This window comes from Tursiops truncatus, chromosome 2, assembly GCF_011762595.2.
Source record: "Tursiops truncatus isolate mTurTru1 chromosome 2, mTurTru1.mat.Y, whole genome shotgun sequence".
Taxonomy (NCBI): Eukaryota; Metazoa; Chordata; class Mammalia; order Artiodactyla; family Delphinidae; genus Tursiops; species Tursiops truncatus.
In genome coordinates this window covers 111,264,040-111,283,204 of record NC_047035.1, presented here as the reverse complement: position 1 = coordinate 111,283,204, position 19,165 = coordinate 111,264,040, and the positions used below count along the sequence as shown (strand labels likewise).

At 39.6% G+C, this 19,165-nt stretch overlaps 1 protein-coding gene and 1 long non-coding RNA gene across 8 annotated transcripts in view; one reads left to right on the top strand and one right to left on the bottom strand.

Annotated features, from left to right (window-relative positions):
• The window catches only part of LOC109552376 (uncharacterized), a 59,755-nt gene that overhangs the window by 32,769 nt on the left and 7,821 nt on the right, over positions 1 to 19,165 (top strand). The gene's annotated exons all lie outside the window — the stretch shown is intronic.
• KIF23 (kinesin family member 23) overlaps positions 18,119 to 19,165 on the bottom strand; it is a 31,032-nt gene continuing 29,985 nt past the window's right edge. For all 7 annotated transcript variants that reach the window (XM_033851901.2, XM_019948968.3, XM_033851903.2 and 4 more), the window contains one exon: positions 18,119 to 18,512. Coding sequence is in view for 6 of the 7 variants with exons in the window: in XM_019948968.3 (XP_019804527.2) it covers positions 18,497 to 18,512 (16 nt within the window). In the remaining variant the exon portion in view is untranslated. The remainder of the gene's footprint in view (positions 18,513 to 19,165) is intronic.

The following is a 19,165-nucleotide window of genomic DNA, read 5'->3' as shown; positions in this document are numbered from 1 at the left end:
AGAGCAAGGTTTATTATTTTTTCCCCTTTTCCTCTTTTTGTGAGTGTGTATGTGTATGCTTCTGTGTGAGATATTGTCTGTATAGCTTCACTTTCACCATTTGTCCTAGGGTTCTATCCGTCCGTTTTTTGTTTTGTTCTGTTTTACTTAAAAAAAATTTTTTTCTTAATAATTATTTTTTATTTTAATAACTTTATTTTATTTTATCTTTATTTTCTTTTATCCCCTTCCTTCCTCCCTCCCTCCCTCCCTTCCTTCCTTCCTTCCTTTTCTCCCTTTTATTCTGAGCCGTGTGGATGAAAGGCTCTTGGTGCTGCAGCCAGGAGTCAGTGCTTTGCCTCTGAAGTGGGAGAGCCAACTTCAGGACAATGGTCCATAAGAGACCTCCCAGCTCCACGTAATATCAAACAGCAAAAATCTCCCAGAGATCTTCATCTCAACACCAACACCCAGTTTCACTCAACAACCAGCAAGCTACAGTGCTGGACAACCCTATGCCAAACAACTAGCAAGACAGGAACACGACCCCACCCATTAGCAGAGAGGCTGCCTAAAATCATAATAAATCCACAGACACCCCAAAACATACCACCAGACGTGGACCTGCCCACCAGAAAGACAAGATCCAGCCTCATCCACCAGAACACAGGCACTAGTCCCCTCCACCAGGAAGCCTACACAGCCCACTGAACCAACTTTAGCCACTGGGGACAGACAGCAAAAACAACGGGAACTACGAACTTGCAGCCTGCAAAAAGGAGACCCCAAACACAGTAAGATAAGCAAAATGAGAAGACAGAAAATCACACAGCAGATGAAGGAACAAGATAAAAATCCACCAGACCTAATAAATGAAGAGGAAATAGGGAGTCTACCTAAAAAAGAATTCAGAATAATGATAGTAAAGATGATCCAAAATCTTGGATATAGAATAGAGAAAATGCAAGAAACAGTTAACAAGGACCTAGAAGAACTAAAGATGAAACAAGCAACGATGAACAACACAATAAGTGAAATTAAAAATACTCTAGAAGGGATCAATAGCAGAATAACTGAGGCAGGAAAACGGATAAGTGACCTGTAAGATAAAATAGAGGAAATAACTACTGCAGAGCAGAATAAAGAAAAAAGAATGAAAAGAACTGAGGACAGTCTCAGAGACCTCTGGGACAACATTAAATGCACCAACATTCGAATTATAGGGGTTCCAGAAGAAGAGAAAAAGAAAGGGACTGAGAAAATATTTGAGAGATTATAGTTGAAAACTTCCCTAATATGGGAAAGGAAATAGTTAATCAAGTCCAGGAAGCACAGAGAGTCCCATACAGGACAATTCCATGGAGAAACACGACAAGACACATATTAATCAAACTGTCAAAAATAAATACAAAGAAAACATATTAAAAGCAGCAAGGGAAAAGCAACAAGTAACACACAAGGGAATCTCCATAAGGTTAACAGCTGATCTTTCAGCAGAAACTCTGCAAGCCAGAAGGGACTGGCAGGACGTATTTAAAGTGATGAAGGAGAAAAACCTACAACCAAGATTACTCTACCCAGCAAGGATCTCATTCATATTTGAGGGAGAAATTAAAACCTTTACAGACAAGCAAAAGCTGAGAGAGCTCAGCACCACCAAACCAGCTTTACAGCAAACGCTAAAGGATCTTCTCTAGGCAGGAAACACAAGAGAAGGAAAAGACCTACAATAACAAACCCAAAACAATTAAGAAAATGGGAATAGGAACATACATATCAATAATTACCTTAAGTGTAAACGGATTAAATGCCTCCACCAAAAGACACAGACTGGCTGAATGGATACAAAAACAAGACCCATATATATGCTGTCCACAAGAGACCCACTTCAGACCTAGAGACACATACAGACTGAAAGTGAGGGGATGGAAAAAGATATTCCATGCAAATGGAAACCAAAAGAAAGCTGGAGTAGCAATTCTCATATCAGACAAAATAGACTTTAAAATAAAGACTATTAGAAGAGACAAAGAAGGACACTACATAATGATCAAGGGATCGATCCAAGAAGAAGATAAAAAATTGTAAATATGTATGCAGCCAACATAGGAGCACCTCAATACATAAGGCAAATACTAACAGCCATAAAATGGGAAATCGACAATAACACATTCATAGTAGGGGATTTTAACACCCCACTTTCACCCATGGACAGATCATCCAAAATGAAAATAAATAAGGAAACACAGGCTTTAAATGATACATTAAACACGATGGACTTAATTGATATTTATAGGACACTCCATCCAAAAACAACAGAATACACATTTTACTCAAGTGCTCATGGAACATTCTTCAGGATAGATCATATCTTGGGTCACAAATCAAGCCTTGGTAAATTTAAGAAAATTGAAATTGTATCAAGTATCTTTTCTGACCACAACGCTATGAGACTAGATGTCAATTACAGGAAAAGATCTGTAAAAAATACAAAGACATGGAGGCTAAACAATACACTACTTAATAACGAAGTGATCACTGAAGAAATCAAAGAGGAAATAAAAAGTACCTAGAAACAAATGACAATAGAGACACGACAACCCAAAACCTATGGGATGAGCAAAAGCAGTTCTAAGAGGGAAGTTTATAGCAATACAATCCTACCTTAAGAAACTGGAAACATATCGAATAAACAACCTAATCTTGCACCTAAAGCAATTATAGAAAGAAGAACAAGAAAACCCCAAAGTTAGCAGAAGGAAAGAAATCATAAAGATCAGATCAGATATAAATGAAAAAGAAATGAAGGAATGATAGCAAAGATCAATAAAACCAAAAGCTGGTTGTTTGAGAAGATAAACAAAATTGATAAACCATTAGCCAGACTCATCAAGAAAAACAGGGATAAGACTCAAATCAATAGAATTAGAAATGAAAAAGGAGAAGTAACAAGTGACACGGCAGAAATACAAAAGATCATGAGCGATTACTACAAGCAACTCTATGGTAGTAAAATGGACAACCTATAAGAAATGGACAAATTCTTAGAAATGCACAACCTGCCAAGACTGAATCAGGAAGAAATAGAAAATATGAACAGACCAATTACAGCACTGAAATTGAAACTGTGATTAAAATTCTTCCAACAAACAAAAGCCCAGGACCAGATGACTTCACAGGCGAATTCTATCAAACATTTAGAATAGAGCTAACACCTATCCTTCTGGAACTCTTCCAAAATATAATAGAGGGAGGAACACTCCCAAATTCATTCTATGAGGCCGCCATCACCCTGATACCAAAACCAGACAATGATGTCACAAAGAAAGAAAACTACAGGCCAATATCACTGATGAACATAGATGCAAAAATCCTCAACTAAATACTAGGAAACAGAATCCAACAGCACATTAAGAGGATCATACACCATGATCAACTGGGGTTTATTCCAGGAATGCAAGGATTCTTCAATATACGCAAATCAATCAATGTGATACACCATATTAACAAACTGAAGGAGAAAATCCATATGATCATCTCAATAGATGCAGAGAAAGCTTTTGACAAAATTCAACACCCATTTATGATAAAAAAAAAAAAAACCCTGCAGAAAGTAGGCATAGAGGGAACTCTCCTCAACATAATAAAGGCCATATATGACAAAGCCACAGCCATCATCATCCTCAATGGTGAAAAACTGAAAGCATTTCCACTAAGATCAGGAACAAGACAAGGCTGCCCACTCTCACCACTCTTATTCAACATAGTTTTGGAAGTTTAGCCACAGCAATCAGAGATGAAAAGGAAATAAAAGGAATCCAAATCGGAAAAGAAGAAGTAAAGCTTTCACTGTTTGCAGATGACATGATACTATACATAGAGAATCCTAAAGATGCTACCAGAAAACTACTAGAGCTAATCAATGAATTTGGTAAAGTAGCAGGATACAAAATTAATGCACAGAAATCTCTGGCATTCCTATACACTAATGATGAAAAATCTGAAAGTGAAATCAAGAAAATACTCCCATTTACCATTGCAACAAAAAGAATAAAATATCTAGGAATAAACCTACCTAAGGAGACAAAAGACCTGTATGCAGAAAATTATAAGACACTGATGAAAGAAATTAAAGATGATACAAATAGATGGAGAGATATACCATGTTCTTGGATTGGAAGAATCAACATTGTGAACATGACTCTACTACCCAAAGCAATCTACAGATTCAATGCAATACCTATCAAACTACCACTGGCATTTTTCATAGAACTAGAACAAAAAATGTCACAATTTGTATGGAAACACAAAAGACCCCGAATAGCCAAAGCAATCTTGAGATCGAAAAACGGAGCTGGAGGAATCAGGCTCCCTTACTTCAGACTATACTACAAAGCTACAGTAATCAAGACAGTATGGTACTGGCACAAAAACAGAAAGATAGATCAATGGAACAGGATAGAAAGCCCAGAGATAAACTCGCACACATATGGTCACCTTATCTTTGATAAAGGAGGCAGGAATGTACAGTGGAGAAAGGACAGCCTCTTCGTTAAGTGGTGCTGGGAAAACTGGACAGGTACATGTAAAAGTATGAGATTAGATCACTCGCTAACACCATACACAAAAAATAAGCTCAAAATGGATTAAAGACCTAAATATAAAGCCAGAAACTATCAAACTATTAGAGGAAAACATAGGCAGAACACTCTATGACATAAATCACAGCAAGGTCCTTTTTGACCCACCTCCTAGAGAAATGGAAATCAAAACAAAAATAAACAAATGGACCTAATGAAGCTTCAAAGCTTGTGCACAGCAAAGGAAACCATAAACAAGACCAAAAGACAACCCTCAGAATGGGAGAAAATATTTGCAAATGAAGCAACTGACAAAGGATTAATATCCAAAATTTACAAGCAGCTCATGCAGCTCAATAACAAAAAAAAACCCAATTCAAAAATGGGCAGAAGACCTAAATAGATATTTCTCCAAAGAAGATATACAGACTGCCAACAAACACATGAAAGAATGCTCAACATCTTTAATCATTAGAGAAATGCAGATCAAAACCACAATGAGATATCGTCTCACACCAGTCAGAATGTCCATCATCAAAAAATCTAGAAACAATAAATGCTGGAGAGGGTGTGGAGAAAAGGGAACACTCTTGCACTGCTGGTGGGAATGTGAATTGGTACAGCCACTATGGAGAACAGTATGGAGGTTCCTTAAAAAACTACAAATAGAAGTACCATATGACCCAGCAATCCCATTACTGGGCATATACCCTGAGAAAACCATAATTCCAAAAGAGTCATGTACCAAAATGTTCATTGCAGCTCTATTTACAATAGCCCGGAGATGGAAACAACCTAAGTGCCCATCATCGGATGAATGGATGAAGAAGATGTGGCACATATATACAATGGAATATTACTCAGCCATAAAAAGAAAGGAAATTGAGCTATTTGTAATGAGGTGGATGGACCTAGAGTTTGTCATACAGAGTGAAGTAAGTCAGAAAGAGAAAGACAAATACCATATGCTAATACATATATATGGAATTTAAGAGAAAAAAAATGTCATGAAGAACCTAGGGTAAGACGGAAATAAAGACACAGATCTACTAGAGAATGGACTTGAGGATATGGGGAGGGGGAAGGGTAAGCTGTGACAAAGCGAGAGAGTGGCATGGACATATATACACTACCAAATGTAAAATATATGGCTAGTGGGAAGCAGCCGCATAGCACAGGGAGATCAGCTCGGTGCTTTGTGACCACCTAGAGGGGTGGGATAGGGAGGGTGGGAGGGAGGGAGACGCAAGAGGGAAGAGATATGGGAACATGTATATGTATAACTGATTCACTTCGTTATAAAGCGAAACTAACACCATTGTAAAGCAATTATACTCCAATAAAGATGTTAAAAAAAAAAAAAAGAAAATTACTCCTAAATATGTTATTGTTTCGATGCTATTGCAAATGGGATAGTTTCATTTCTTTTTCATATGTTTTCTCCTTAGTGTGTAGAAATCCAACTAATTTCTGTATGTTGATGTTGTATCCTGCAACTTTACTGACATCATTGATTAGTTCCAACAGGTTTTTAGTAGTCTTTGGGATTATCTTTATACAGGATCATATCACCTTCATTTCTATATACAGGAAGAGTAACTTATTCTTCCCCAATTTGGATGCCTTTTATTTCTTCGTCTTGCCTAGTTACACTACCTAGGGCTTCCAATACTATATTGAATAAGAATGGTGAGAGTGGACATCCTTGTCTTCTTCCTGATCTTAGAAGAAAAGCTTTCAATCTTTCTCCATTGAGTATAATGTTAGGTTTGCATTTGTTATACATGACCTTTTTCATGTTTAGGTATGTTCCTTCTATATCCAATCTACTAAAGGTTTTTATCATGAAAGGATGTTGTATTTTGTCAAATGGTTTTTCTGCATTTATTGAGATGATCACGTGAGTTTTATCTTTCATTTTATGAATATATATTTTGTTATTGGTTTGCATATGTTGAACCATCCTTGCATACAAAGCATAAAACCCGCCTGGTCATGGTGTACAATCCTTAAGAGTTCTTGAATTCAGTTTGCTAATACTTTGTTGAGACTTTTTGTTCCTATATTCATCAGGGGTATTGATCTACCGTTTTCATTTCTTGTGGTGTCCTTATCTGGCTTTGGCTTCAGGGTAATGCTGGCCTCATATCAGTAGAATCAGTTTGGAAGTATTACCTTCTCAAATTTTTGTAAGAGTTTGGGAAGGACTGATGTTGATTATTCTTTGAATGTTTGGTAGAATTCGCCAGTGTAGCCATCTGGTCCTGGGGATTTCTCTGTTGGGAAGTTTATGATTACAGACTTAATCTAGTTGGCTATTATTGGTCTGTTCATATTTTCTATTTCTTCCTGATTTAGTTTTTTTTTAACTTATATTTTATATTGGAGTGTAGTTGATTAAGAATGTCGTGTTAGGGGCTTCCCTGGTGGCGCAGCGGTTGAGAGTTCCGCCTGCCGATGCAGGGGACACGGGTTCGTGACCCGGTCCGGGAGGATCCCACGTGCTGCGGAGTGGCTGGGCCCATGAGCCATGGCCACTGAGCCTGTGCATCTGGAACCTGTGCTCCACAATGGGAGAGACCACAACAGTGAGAGGCCCGCGTACCGCAAAAAAAAAAGAATGTCGTGTTAGTTTGAGATGTACAGCAAAGTAGTTCAGTTATACATATACATGTATCTACTCTTTTTCAAATTCTTTTCCCATTTAGGTTATTACAGAATATTGAGTAGAGTTCCCTGTGCTATACAATAGGTCCTTGTTGTTATCTATTTTAAATATAGTAGTGTGTATATGTCAATCTCAAACTCCCAATTTATCCCTCCCCTTTGGTAACCATAAATTTGTTTTCTGAGTTTGGGGGTCTTTCTGTTTTGTAAATAAGGTTCATCTGTATCATTTTTTTTTTTTTTAGATTCTGCATATAAGAGATATCATCTGATATTTGTCTTTCTGGGTTTTTTAAAAATATTTATTTATTTATTTAGGCTGCACTGGGTCTTAGTTGCAGCATGTGGTCTCTTAGTTGTGGCATGCGAACTCTTAGTTGCGACACATGAGAGATCTAGTTCCCTGACCAGGGATCAAACCTGGGCCCCCTGCGTTGGGAGCTTGTAGTCTTACCCAGTGGACCACCAGGGAAGTCCCTTTCTCTGTCTGACTTACTTTACTCAGTATGACAATCTTTATGTCCATCCATGTTGCTGCAGATGGCATTATTTTGTTCTTTTTTATGGCTGAGTAATATTCCATCGTATATATGTACACATCTCTTTTTTTGCGGTATACGGGCCTTTCACTGTTGTGGCCTCTCCTGTTGCGGAGCACAGGCTCCAGACGTGCAGGCTCAGCGGCCATGGCTCACGGGCCCAGCCGCTCCGTGGCATGTGGGATCTTCCCGGACCGGGGCACGAACCCGCGTCCCCTGCATCGGCAGGCGGACTCCCAACCACTGTGCCACAAGGGAAGCCCTGTACACATCTTCTTTATCCATTCCTCTCTTGATGGATATTTAGGTTTCTTCCATATCCTGGCTATTGTAAATAGTGCTACAATGAACATTGGGGTGCATGTATGTTTTCAAATTATGGTTTTCTTTGGGTAGGTGCCTGGGCATGGGATTGCTGGATCATACAGTAGTTCTATTTTTATTTTTTTAAGGAACCTCCATACTGTTCTCCATAGTGGCTGTACCAGTTTACATTTCCACCAACAGTGTAGGAGGGTCCCCTTTTCTCTACACCCTCTCCAGCATATATTATTTATAGATTTTTTGATGATGGCTATTCTGACCAATGTGAGGTGATGTCTCGTAGCTTTAATTTGCATTTCTCTGATAATAATTAGTGATCTTGAGCATCTTTTCATGTGCTTTTTGGCCATCTGTATGTCTTGTTTGGAGAAATGTCTATTTAGATCTGGGTTGTTTTTGATTGGGTTGTTTTGTTTTGTTTGTTTGTTTTTGGTATTGAGTTGCATGAGCTGTTTGTATATTTTGGAGATTAATCCCTTGTCGGTAGCATCATTTACAAACCCCATTCTGTGGGTTGTCTTTTCATTTTAAATATTTTAAATATAGCAGCATGAATGCATCAATCCCAGACTGCCAACTTTTCCCTCCCCTTTGGTAACCAGAAGTTTATTTTCTTAGTCTGTTAGTCTGTTTCTGTTTTGTGAATAGGTTCATTTGTATCTTTTTTTTTTTTTAGATTCTGCATATAAGTGATATATATTTGGAGTGATTATTGATATCACTCCTTTCTATCTCCTTTCTTTTTTTTTGTTTCTGTCTACCTTTGTAAAGTGGTGGTTTTCCTTAGTGATTTGCTCAGTCTTCCCCCCACTCCCTTTTTTTTTTTTTAAATGTTTCATGCCTCTAGATTTTTGTTTTGTGGTTACCTTGTGGCTTATAATATATCTCATAAATAAAATAGTCCTTTTCATGCTGTTGATAGCACCTTGTTGTCATTCGCCTATAAAGATTCAACCCTTTTTACTCCTCCCCTTTTATACTTTTGATATCCCAATTTTATCTCTTTTTATGTGTGCTTTCATTGTTTTTTATGTCACTAATTAGCATCATTCTGTTTCAGCTGAAGAACTCCTTTCAGCATTTCCTGCATGGCAGGTTTTGTTTGTCTGGGAAAGCCTTTACTTCTCCTTCATAGCTGAAGGTCAACTTCGCTGGATAAAGTATTCTTGGCTGGCCGTATTTATCTTCAACACTTTGAATATGTCATTCCACTCTCTCCTGGCCTATAGAATTTCTGCTGGGAAATCCACTGATAGCCTTGTGGGGATTCCTTTGTAGGTTACTTTTTTTTTTAACCCCTGGATGCCTTTAAGATTTTTTTTTTTCTTTGATTTTTGACAGTTTCATTATAGTGTGTTTTGGAGGTCGTTTTGCATTGAGATAATAGGGTGTCCTGTTAGCTTATTGGACTTTTATATCCCTTTCCCTCTCCAGGCTTGGGAGATTCTCAGCTATTATTTTTTTAAATACACACCTCTCTGCTCCCCTCTCCCTCTCTGCTCCTTCTGGTAGACCATTATTCTTATATTTATTTTGTCGTCATATATGAGGTTTCTCGTAGGTTTTCTTCACTTTTTAAAAATCTTAGTTCTCTCTCCTCCTGAGTCATTTCTAAATTTCTACCCTCCGAGTTGCAGATTCTTTCCCAGATCTCATCTGCCTTATTTCATAAGCTTTCTATACATTCTTGATGTCATTCATTGAATTCTTCAGCTCCAGAATTTGTCTGGTTCTTTTTAAAAATTTCAGTATATTTGGTAAACAGCACCTTACATTCAGTAAATTTATTTCTATATTCTTGAATTGCCTGAGTTTTCTTGTAGCTCAGCAAATAAATCCTTCATCACAGATGTTTTTAATTTTTTTTAGCTCTTCATTTATTCATTAATTAATCATAGTTTATTTAATCATTAATTAAACATTTTTTTTACAACAAAATAAATCAGTTATATATATACATATGTTCCCATATCTCTTCCCTCTTGCGTCTCCCTCCCTCCCACCCTCCCTATCCCACCCCTCCAGGCGGTCACAAAGCACCGAGCTGATCCCCCTGTGCTATGCGGCTGCTTCCCACTAGCTATCTACCTTACGTTTGGTAGTGTATATATGTCCATGCCTCTCTCTCGCTTTGTCACCGTTTACCCTTCCCCCTCCCCATAGCCTCAAGTCCATTCTCTAGTAAGTCTGTGTCTTTATTCCTGTTTCACCCCTAGGTTTTTCATGACATTTTTTTTTCTTAAATTCCATATATATGTGTTAGCATACGGTATTTGTGTCTCTCTTTCTGACTTACTTCACTCTGTATGACAGACTCTAGGTCTATCCACCTCATTACAAATAGCTCAATTTCGTTTCTTTTTATGGCTAATATTCCATTGTATATATGTGTCACATCTTCTTTATCCATTTGTCCGATGATGGACACTTAGGTTGTTTCCATCTCCGGGCTATTGTAAATAGAGCTGCAATGAACATTTTGGTACATGACTCTTTTTGAATTATGGTTTTCTCAGGGTATATGCCCAGTAGTGGGATTGCTGGGTCATATGGTAGTTCTATTTGTAGTTTTTTAAGGAACCTCCATACTGTTCTCCACAGTGGCTGTATCAATTTACATTCCCACCAACAGTGCAAGAGGGTTGCCTTTTCTCCACACCCTCTCCAGCATTTATTGTTTCTAGATTTTTTGATGATGGCCATTCTGACTGATGTGAGATGATATCTCATTGTAGTTTTGATTTGCATTTCTCTAATGATTAAAGATGTTGAGCATTCTTTCATGTGTTTGTTGGCAGTCTGTATATCTTCTTTGGAGAAATGTCTATTTAGGTCTTCTGCCCATTTTTGGATTGGTTTGATTGTTTTTTTGTTATTAAGCTGCATGAGCTGCTTATAAATTTTGGAGATTAATCCTTTGTCAGTTGCTTCATTTGCAAATATTTTCTCCCATTCTGAGGGTTGTCTTTTGGTCTTGTTTATGGTTTCCTTTGCTGCGCAAAAACTTTTAAGTTTCATTAGGTCCCATTTGTTTATTTTTGTTTTTATTTCCATTTCTCTAGGAGGTGGGTCAAAAAGGACCTTGCTGTGATTTATGTCATAGAGTGTCCTGCCTATGTTTTCCTCTAAGAGTTTGATAGTTTCTGGCCTTACATTTAGGTCTTTAATCCATTTTGAGCTTATTTTTTGTGTATGGTGTTAGCGAGTGATCTAATCTCATGCTTTTACATGTAGCTGTCCAGTTTTCCCAGCACCACTTATTGAAGAGGCTGTCCTTTCTCCACTGTACATTCCTGCCTCCTTTGTCAAAGATAAGGTGACCATATGTGCGTGGGTTTATCTCTGGGCTTTCTATCCTGTTCCATTGATCTATCTTTCTGTTTTTGTGCCAGTACCATACTGTCTTGATTACTGTAGCTTTGTAGTATAGTCTGAAGTCAGGAAGCCTGATTCCTCCAGCTCCGTTTTTCGTTCTCAAGATTGCTTTGGCTATTCGGGGTCTTTTGTGTTTCCATACAAATTGCGAAATTTTTTGTTCTAGTTCTGTGAAAAATGCCAGTGGTAGTTTGATAGGGATTGCATTCAATCTGTAGATTGCTTTGGGTAGTACAGTCATGTTCACAATGTTGATTCTTCCAATCCAAGAACATGGTATCTCTCCATGTATTTGTATCATCTTTAATTTCTTTCATCAGTGTCTTATAATTTTCTGCCTACAGGTCTTTTGTCTCCTTAGGTAGGTTTATTCCTAGATATTTTATTCTTTTTGTTGCAGTGGTAAATGGGAGTGTTTTTTTGATTTCACTTTCAGATTTTTCATCATTAGTGTATAGGAATGCCAGAGATTTCTGTGCATTAATTTTGTATCCTGCTACTTTACCAAATTCATTGATTAGCTCTAGTAGTTTTCTGGTAGCATCTTTAGGATTCTCTATGTATAGTATCATGTCATCTGCAAAGAGTGACAGCTTTACTTCTTCTTTTCCGATTTGGATTCCTTTTATTTCCTTTTCTTCTCTGATTGCTATGGCTAAAACTTCCAAAACTATGTTGAATAAGAGTGGTGAGAGTGGGCAACCTTGTCTTGTTCCTGATCTTAGTAGAAATGCTTTCAGTTTTTCACTATTGAGGATGATGTTGGCTGTGGGTTTGTCATATATGGCCTTTATTATGTTGAGGAACGTTCCCTCTATGACTACTTTCTGCAGGGTTTTTATCATAAATGGGTGTTGAATTTTGTCAAAAGCTTTCTCTGCATCTATTGAGATGATCATATGGTTTTTCTCCTTCAATTTGTTAATATGGTGTATCACGTTGATTGATTTGCATATATTGAAGAATCCTTGCATTCCTGAAATAAACCCCAGTTGATCATGGTGTATGATCCTCTTAATGTGCTGTTGGATTCTGTTTGCTAGTATTTTGTTGAGGATTTTTGCATCTATGTTCATCAGTGATATTGGCCTGTAGTTTTCTTTCTTTGTGACATCATTGTCTGGTTTTGGTATCAGGGTGATGGTGGCCTCGTAGAATGAGTTGGGGAATGTTCCTCCCTATGCTATATTTTGGAAGAGTTTGAGAAGGATAGGTGATAGCTCTTCTCTAAATGTTTGATAGAATTCGCCTGTGAAGCCATCTGGTCCTGGGCTTTTGCTTGTTGGAAGAATTTTAATCACAGTTTCAATTTCAGTGCTTGTGATTGGTCTGTTCATATTTTCTATTTCTTCCTGATTCAGTCTTGGCAGGTTGTGCCTTTCTAAGAATTTGTCCATTTCTTCCAGGTTGTCCATTTTATTGGCATAAAGTTGCTTGTAGTAATCTCTCATGATCTTTTGTATTTCTGCAGTGTCAGTTGTTACTTCTCCTTTTTCATTTCTAATTCTATTGATTTGAGTCTTCTCCCTTTTTTTCTTGATGAGTCTGGCTAATGGTTTATCAATTTTGTTTATCCTTTCAAAGAACCAGCTTTTAGTTTTATTGATCTTTGCTATCGTTTCCTTCATTTCTTTTTCATTTATATCTGATCTGATTTTTATGATTTCTTTCCTTCTGCTAACTTTGGGGTTTTTTTGTTCTTCTTTCTCTAATTGCTTTAGGTGCAAGGTTAGGTTGTTTATTCGAGATGTTTCCTGTTTCTTAAAGTAGGATTGTATTGCTATAAACTTCCCTCTTAGAACTGCTTTTGCTCCATCCCATAGGTTTTGGGTCGTTGTGTTTTCATTGTCATTTGTTTCTAGGTATTTTTTGATTTCCTCTTTGATTTCTTCAGTGATCACTTCGTTATTAAGTAGTGTATTGTTTAGCTTCCATGTGTTTGTATTTTTTACAGATCTTTTCCTCTAATTGATATCTAGTCTCATAGCGTTGTGGTCGGAAAAGATACTTGATACAATTTCAATTTTCTTAAATTTACCAAGGCTTGATTTGTCACCCAAGATATGATCTATCCTGGAGAATGTTCCATGAGCACTTGAGAAAAATGTGTATTCTGTTGTTTTTGGATGGAATGTCCTATAAATATCAATTAAGTCCATCGTGTTTAATGTATCTTTTAAAGCTTGTGTTTCCTTATTTATTTTCATTTTGGATGATCTGTCCATTGGTGAAAGTGGGGTTTTAAAGTCCCCTACTATGAATGTGTTACTGTCGATTTCCCCTTTTATGGCTGTCAGTATTTGCCTTATGTTGAGGTGCTCCTATGTTGGGTGCATAAATATTTACAATTGTTACATCTTCTTCTTGGATCAATCCCTTGATCATTATGTAGTGTCTTCTTTGTCTCTTCTAATAGTCTTTGTTTTTAAAGTCTATTTTGTCTAATATGAGAATTGCTACTCCAGCTTTCTTTTGGTTTCCATTTGCATGAAATACCTTTTTCCATCCCCTTACTTTCAGTCTGTATGTGTCTCTAGGTCTGAAGTGGGTCTCTAGTAGACAGCAAATATATGCGTCTTGTTTTTGTATCCATTCAGCCAATCTGTGTCTTTTGGTGGGAGCATTTAGTCCATTTACATTTAAGGTAATTATCGATATGTGTGTTCCCATTCCCATTTTCTTAATTGTTTTGGGTTCGTTATTGTAGGTCTTTTCCTTCTTTTGTGTTTCTTGCCTAGAGAAGTTCCTTTAGCAGTTGTTGTAGAGCTGGTTTGGTGGTGCTGAACTCTCTCAGCTTTTGCTTGTCTGTAAAGGTTTTAATTTCTCCATCAAATCTGAATGAGATCCTTGCTGGGTAGAGTAATCTTGGTTGCAGGTTTTTCTCCTTCAACACTTTCAATATGTCCTGCCACTCCCTTCTGGCTTGCAGAGTTTCTGCTGAAAGATCAGCTGTTAACCTTATGGGGATTCCCTTGTGTGTTATTTGTTGTTTTTCCCTTGCTGCTTTTAATATGTTTTCTTTGTATTTAATTTTTGACAGTTTGATTAATATGTGTCTTGGCGTATTTCTCCTTGGATTTATCCTGTATGGGACTCTCTGTGCTTTCTGGACTTGATTAACTATTTCCTTTCCCATATTAGGGAAGTTTTCAACTATAATCTCTTCAAATATTTTCTCAGTCCCTTTCTTTTTCTCTTCTTCTTCTGGAACCCCTATAATTCGAATGTTGGTGCGTTTAATGTTGTCCCAGAGGTCTCTGAGACTGTCCTCAGTTCTTTTCATTCTTTTTTCTTTATTCTGCTCTGCAGTAGTTATTTCCACTATTTTATCTTCCAGGTCACTTATCCGTTCTTCTGCCTCAGTTATTCTGCTATTGATCCCATCTAGAGTATTTTTAATTTCATTTATTGTGTTGTTCATCATTGCTTGTTTCATCTTTAGTTCTTCTATATCCTTATTAAATGTTTCTTGCATTTTGTCTATTCTATTTCCAAGATTTTGGATCATCTTTACTATCATTTTTCTGAAATCTTTTTCAGGTAGACTGCCTATTTCCTCTTCATTTGTTAGGTTTGGTGGGTGTTTATCTTGCTCCTTCATCTGCTGTGTGTTTCTCTGTCTTCTCATTTTGCTTATCTTACTGTGTTTGGGGTCTCCTTTTTGCAGGCTGAAGGTTCGTAGTTCCTGTTGTTTTTTGTGTCTGTCCCCAGTGGCTAAGATTGGTTCAGTGGGTTGTGTAGGCTTCCTGGTGGAGGGGACTAGTGCCTGTGTTCTGGTGGATGAGGCTGGATCTTGTCTTTCTGGTGGGCGGGTCCACATCTGGTGGTGTGTTTTGGGGTGTCTGTAGACTTACTATGATTTTGGGCAGCCTCTCTGCTAATGGGTGGGGTTGTGTTCCTGTCTTGCTAGTTGTTTGGCATAGGATGTCCAGCACTGTAGCTTGCTGGTCGTTGAGTGAAGCTGGGTGCTGGCGTTGAGATGGAGATCTCTGGGATTTTTGCCGTTAGATATTATGTGCAGCTGGGAGGCCTCTTGTGGACCAGTGTCCTGAAGTTGGCTCTCCCACCTCAGAGGCACAGCACTAACTCCTGGTTGCAGCACCAAGAGCCTTTCATCCACAGGGCTCCTTAATTTGGGATGTTTCGTTGTCTATTCATGTATTCCACAGATGCAGGGTACATCAAGTTGATTGTGGAGCTTTAATCCGCTGCTTCTGAGGCTGCTGGAAGAGATTTCCCTTTCTCTTCTTTGTTCTCACAGCTCCCAGGGGCTCAGCTATGGATTTGGCCCCGCCTGTGCGTGTAGGTTGCCGGAGGGCGTCTGTTCTTTGCTCAGACAGGACGGGGTTAAAGGAGCCGCTGATTCGGAGGCTCTGGCTCACTCAGGCCGGGGGTTAGGGAGGGTCACGGAGTGAGGGACAGGCCTGCGGCGGCAGAGGCCAGCGTGATGTTGCCCCAGCCCGAGGCACACCGTGCACTCTCCCGGGGGAGTTGTCCCTGGATCCCGGGACCCTGGCAGTGGCGGGCTGCACAGGCTCCCCGGAAGGGGGTGTGGATAGTGACCTGTGTTCGCACACAGGCTTCTTGGTGGCGGCAGCAGCGGCCTTAGCGTCTCATGTCTGTCTCTGGGCTCCGCACTTTTAGCCGCGGCTCGCGCCTGTCTCTGGAGCTCTCTTAAGCAGCGTTCTTAATCCCCTCTCCTCGTGCACCAGGAAACAAAGAGGGAAGAAAAAGTCTCTTGCCTCTTTGGCAGGTACAGACTTTTCCTCGGACTCCCTCCCGGCTAGCCGTGGTGCACTAACGCCCGCCGCCAACCTCAGTCCTCTCCCGCCTCAGCTCCCAGCCCCGCCCGCCCCGGCGGGTGAGCAGACAAGCCTCTAGGGCTGGTGAGTGCCGGTCGCCCCGGTCCTCTGCGCTGGAATCTCTCCGCTTTGCTCTCCGCACCCCTGTTGCTGTGCTCTCCTCCGCGGACCCGAAGCTCCCCCTCTGCCACCCGCAGTCTCCGCCCGCTAAGGGGCTTCCTAGTGTGTGGACACTTTTCCTCCTTCACAGCTCCCTCCCGCTGGTGCAGGACCTGTTTTTAATTCTTTATCAGATCACAGTATTCTGTGCCTTTGGGTTCAGTTGCTGGAGAATTATTGTTTTTCTCATTGTGATACCATATCACTGTGATTTTTCGTAGTGCTTGGTAAAATGTGCCCCTGCCATTGAGTTTGAAGTAGCACACATTTTTCTTTTATTAGTTGCTTACTTTGTTCAACACTGGCAATTAGAAACCTTGCTTTTATTCTCCAGAAGGTGGCACCATAGCTCAAGTTTTCGGTTTCTCTACCTGAGCTGGCTCTGGGGCTGTGCTAGGGAGTGCCTGTGAAAAAGCTGGCAGCAGAGTGGGCAAGTGTGGGCTCAGCACCTGTGGTTGCCCACAGCCTGGCAGGGAGATCCTCCACTGCGGGGAGCCCCCAGAGGGCCACGCATGGACCTCCTGCCGAAATATGAGGCCAACAGATGGCAGGGAGTGAGATACTCCAGTGCCCTTTGTTCTTGTCTCCCTCTTTCCACTTCCACTAGTCAGGGAGGTCGCTCCTGAGGAAATCGTGCTGCTGGAGAGAAAGAGGTTCCTCCAGCTGTGACCAGCCAGGCAGTCCCTTAGAGACCTCTGTGAGGGAGGTGGCTGCTGTCCCCGGCAGTGGACGCCCAGTGTGCTCCTGCTCATTTTCTGCCTCCAAACTGGTCTCCGTCCCGCTCCCCAGTGTGCCAGGTTCTCTGTCGGGCTGGCTGGACCTCCTGTCCACCCGCTGCTGCACTCCCAGTCTAGCTTCCCACCGCGCCCACAGCGAGTGGGGCTGAGCAGCTCCCTTGGATCTGCAGACCTCTCCAAGCTCCATCCATTCCGAAGCGCTTATCAGTAGAAATCTTTTGGATGTTCTGGTGTAATGTACAGAGATACTTTTGTTCAGTTATGAATGACCCATTAGTTGTTCCTTTTTTTTCCCCTCTTTTATTTGCAACTCACACTGCCATGATGCTGCCATCACTTGCTCCTCTACTTTATATCTATGCATGTGAGTTGGGTATATCAATAATTTTAAATTTTCATACCTGGAGACTGAGTGCTGGTCTTGAAAGCCTAAGTTGAATGAAGTAAAAGGAAGATTCCAAATCAAACACAGTCGGTGTGTAAAGGATTGCCCAGGGGCTGCAGTACACCCAGTGGGCTGGGAGAATATTCCTGGTTTCAACAGAGGAAATAGCCCCTTTTGAAGCTGTTCCTTTGCATGCTGAAACAAGTATCCTCAACGTGGTGAGGGAAATTTCTAGTGCTTTCTTTTAATTCATCCCACAAACGTGCCAGCAAGGCACAATGCTAGGTTCTGGGACTAAGTGTTAAATTACTATCACACAACCTTGTAGTTTAGTGCTTTTTATTTCAGTTCTTTTGGTATATCTAAATGTCAGAAAGTACATATATACAAAATTCAGAACACCTTCCTAAAATGGTTTTAGTATTGGCCAGTCTCTGACATCTTTATTTTGAAAGTTTGAATTGTCAAATATATGTCTAAAGTGCATTCTTGCAGCTAATCAATAGCAGCATTTGTTTTGTTTATAAACCCTTAAATATTCAGACAGGAAGTAGAAAAGTCACAATAAAAAGCAGAGCGTGATCTAGATATATTCTTTCTTAATCAGCCAAGACAAATACATGCATGAATTAGTTTATAAGTATACAAGAAATATACAAAAAATAGCATTATAAAAAAGTTCATACGGCATGAGAAAGGTGTCTTTCTCTGTTATTAATATTAAATATGGCAAGGTGTATAATATAAAAAGTTTGTAGAATCCCAGATATCTTTGGAGCCATAGGGGAATCTTTATGTAGGCCAGTGTATGATGACATATCTGAGCTCTGTGGTATTCAACAAAGCTGGAGTTCTATAAGATGATTCATTCAGAAGACTCCTTCTGGCATTGCTTTGGAGAAATCACCAACACTAATGAAAATGTTCTTTTGTTATTGGGACTGTCAATTCATGGCTTCTTGCGCCTAAAAATGAAAACCAGCATTTAGTGCTGAATTTTGCAATGAATCTCTAGGAGGGCTTTGAGAGAATTCCTGTTTTATCATGGGAAGAGTTAAAAGTCCTTCTAAGAAAGCAAATAACTTATAAAATATGCTTATCTAGTATTAAATTTAAAAAACAGAACTTTCCATCTTTATCCCGTTGCACTGATTTTCCAAACTGCCTAAGGAATACGTGTGTCAAAAATGGACACATGGACCTGTATAGGTAGATATTTGAAAAGCAGCAGGTTTGATTAATATGGGGAGAAAAAGGGGCCATAAATTCTGCCATTCCGTTTTATTTTAGCGAACACTTTTTGCTGTAATAAGAGGGGAATTAGGAAAGAATGAATTACAGGAGGAGCTGCCATCCCTGACTCCAGCCTCCCCTCCTTATAGGTGGATCTCAGTTCAGCCTCTGAAAATTTGATGAGCACAGGCAAAAATAGGAACAAGGGCAAATGTTCTTACAGCTCTAATTGCTCTTATTCAGCACCCCCCGCCCCCGGGTTCTCAGCACTGCTACTGCCTAGCGTAGTCTGCCAGTAGGGCCCAGATATTCCAACGGGCAAACAAAAACCATAGGTCCTCTAAAAAAAACAAAAAGTGGTTGGTAGGGAGAAGGGGTGGTGGGG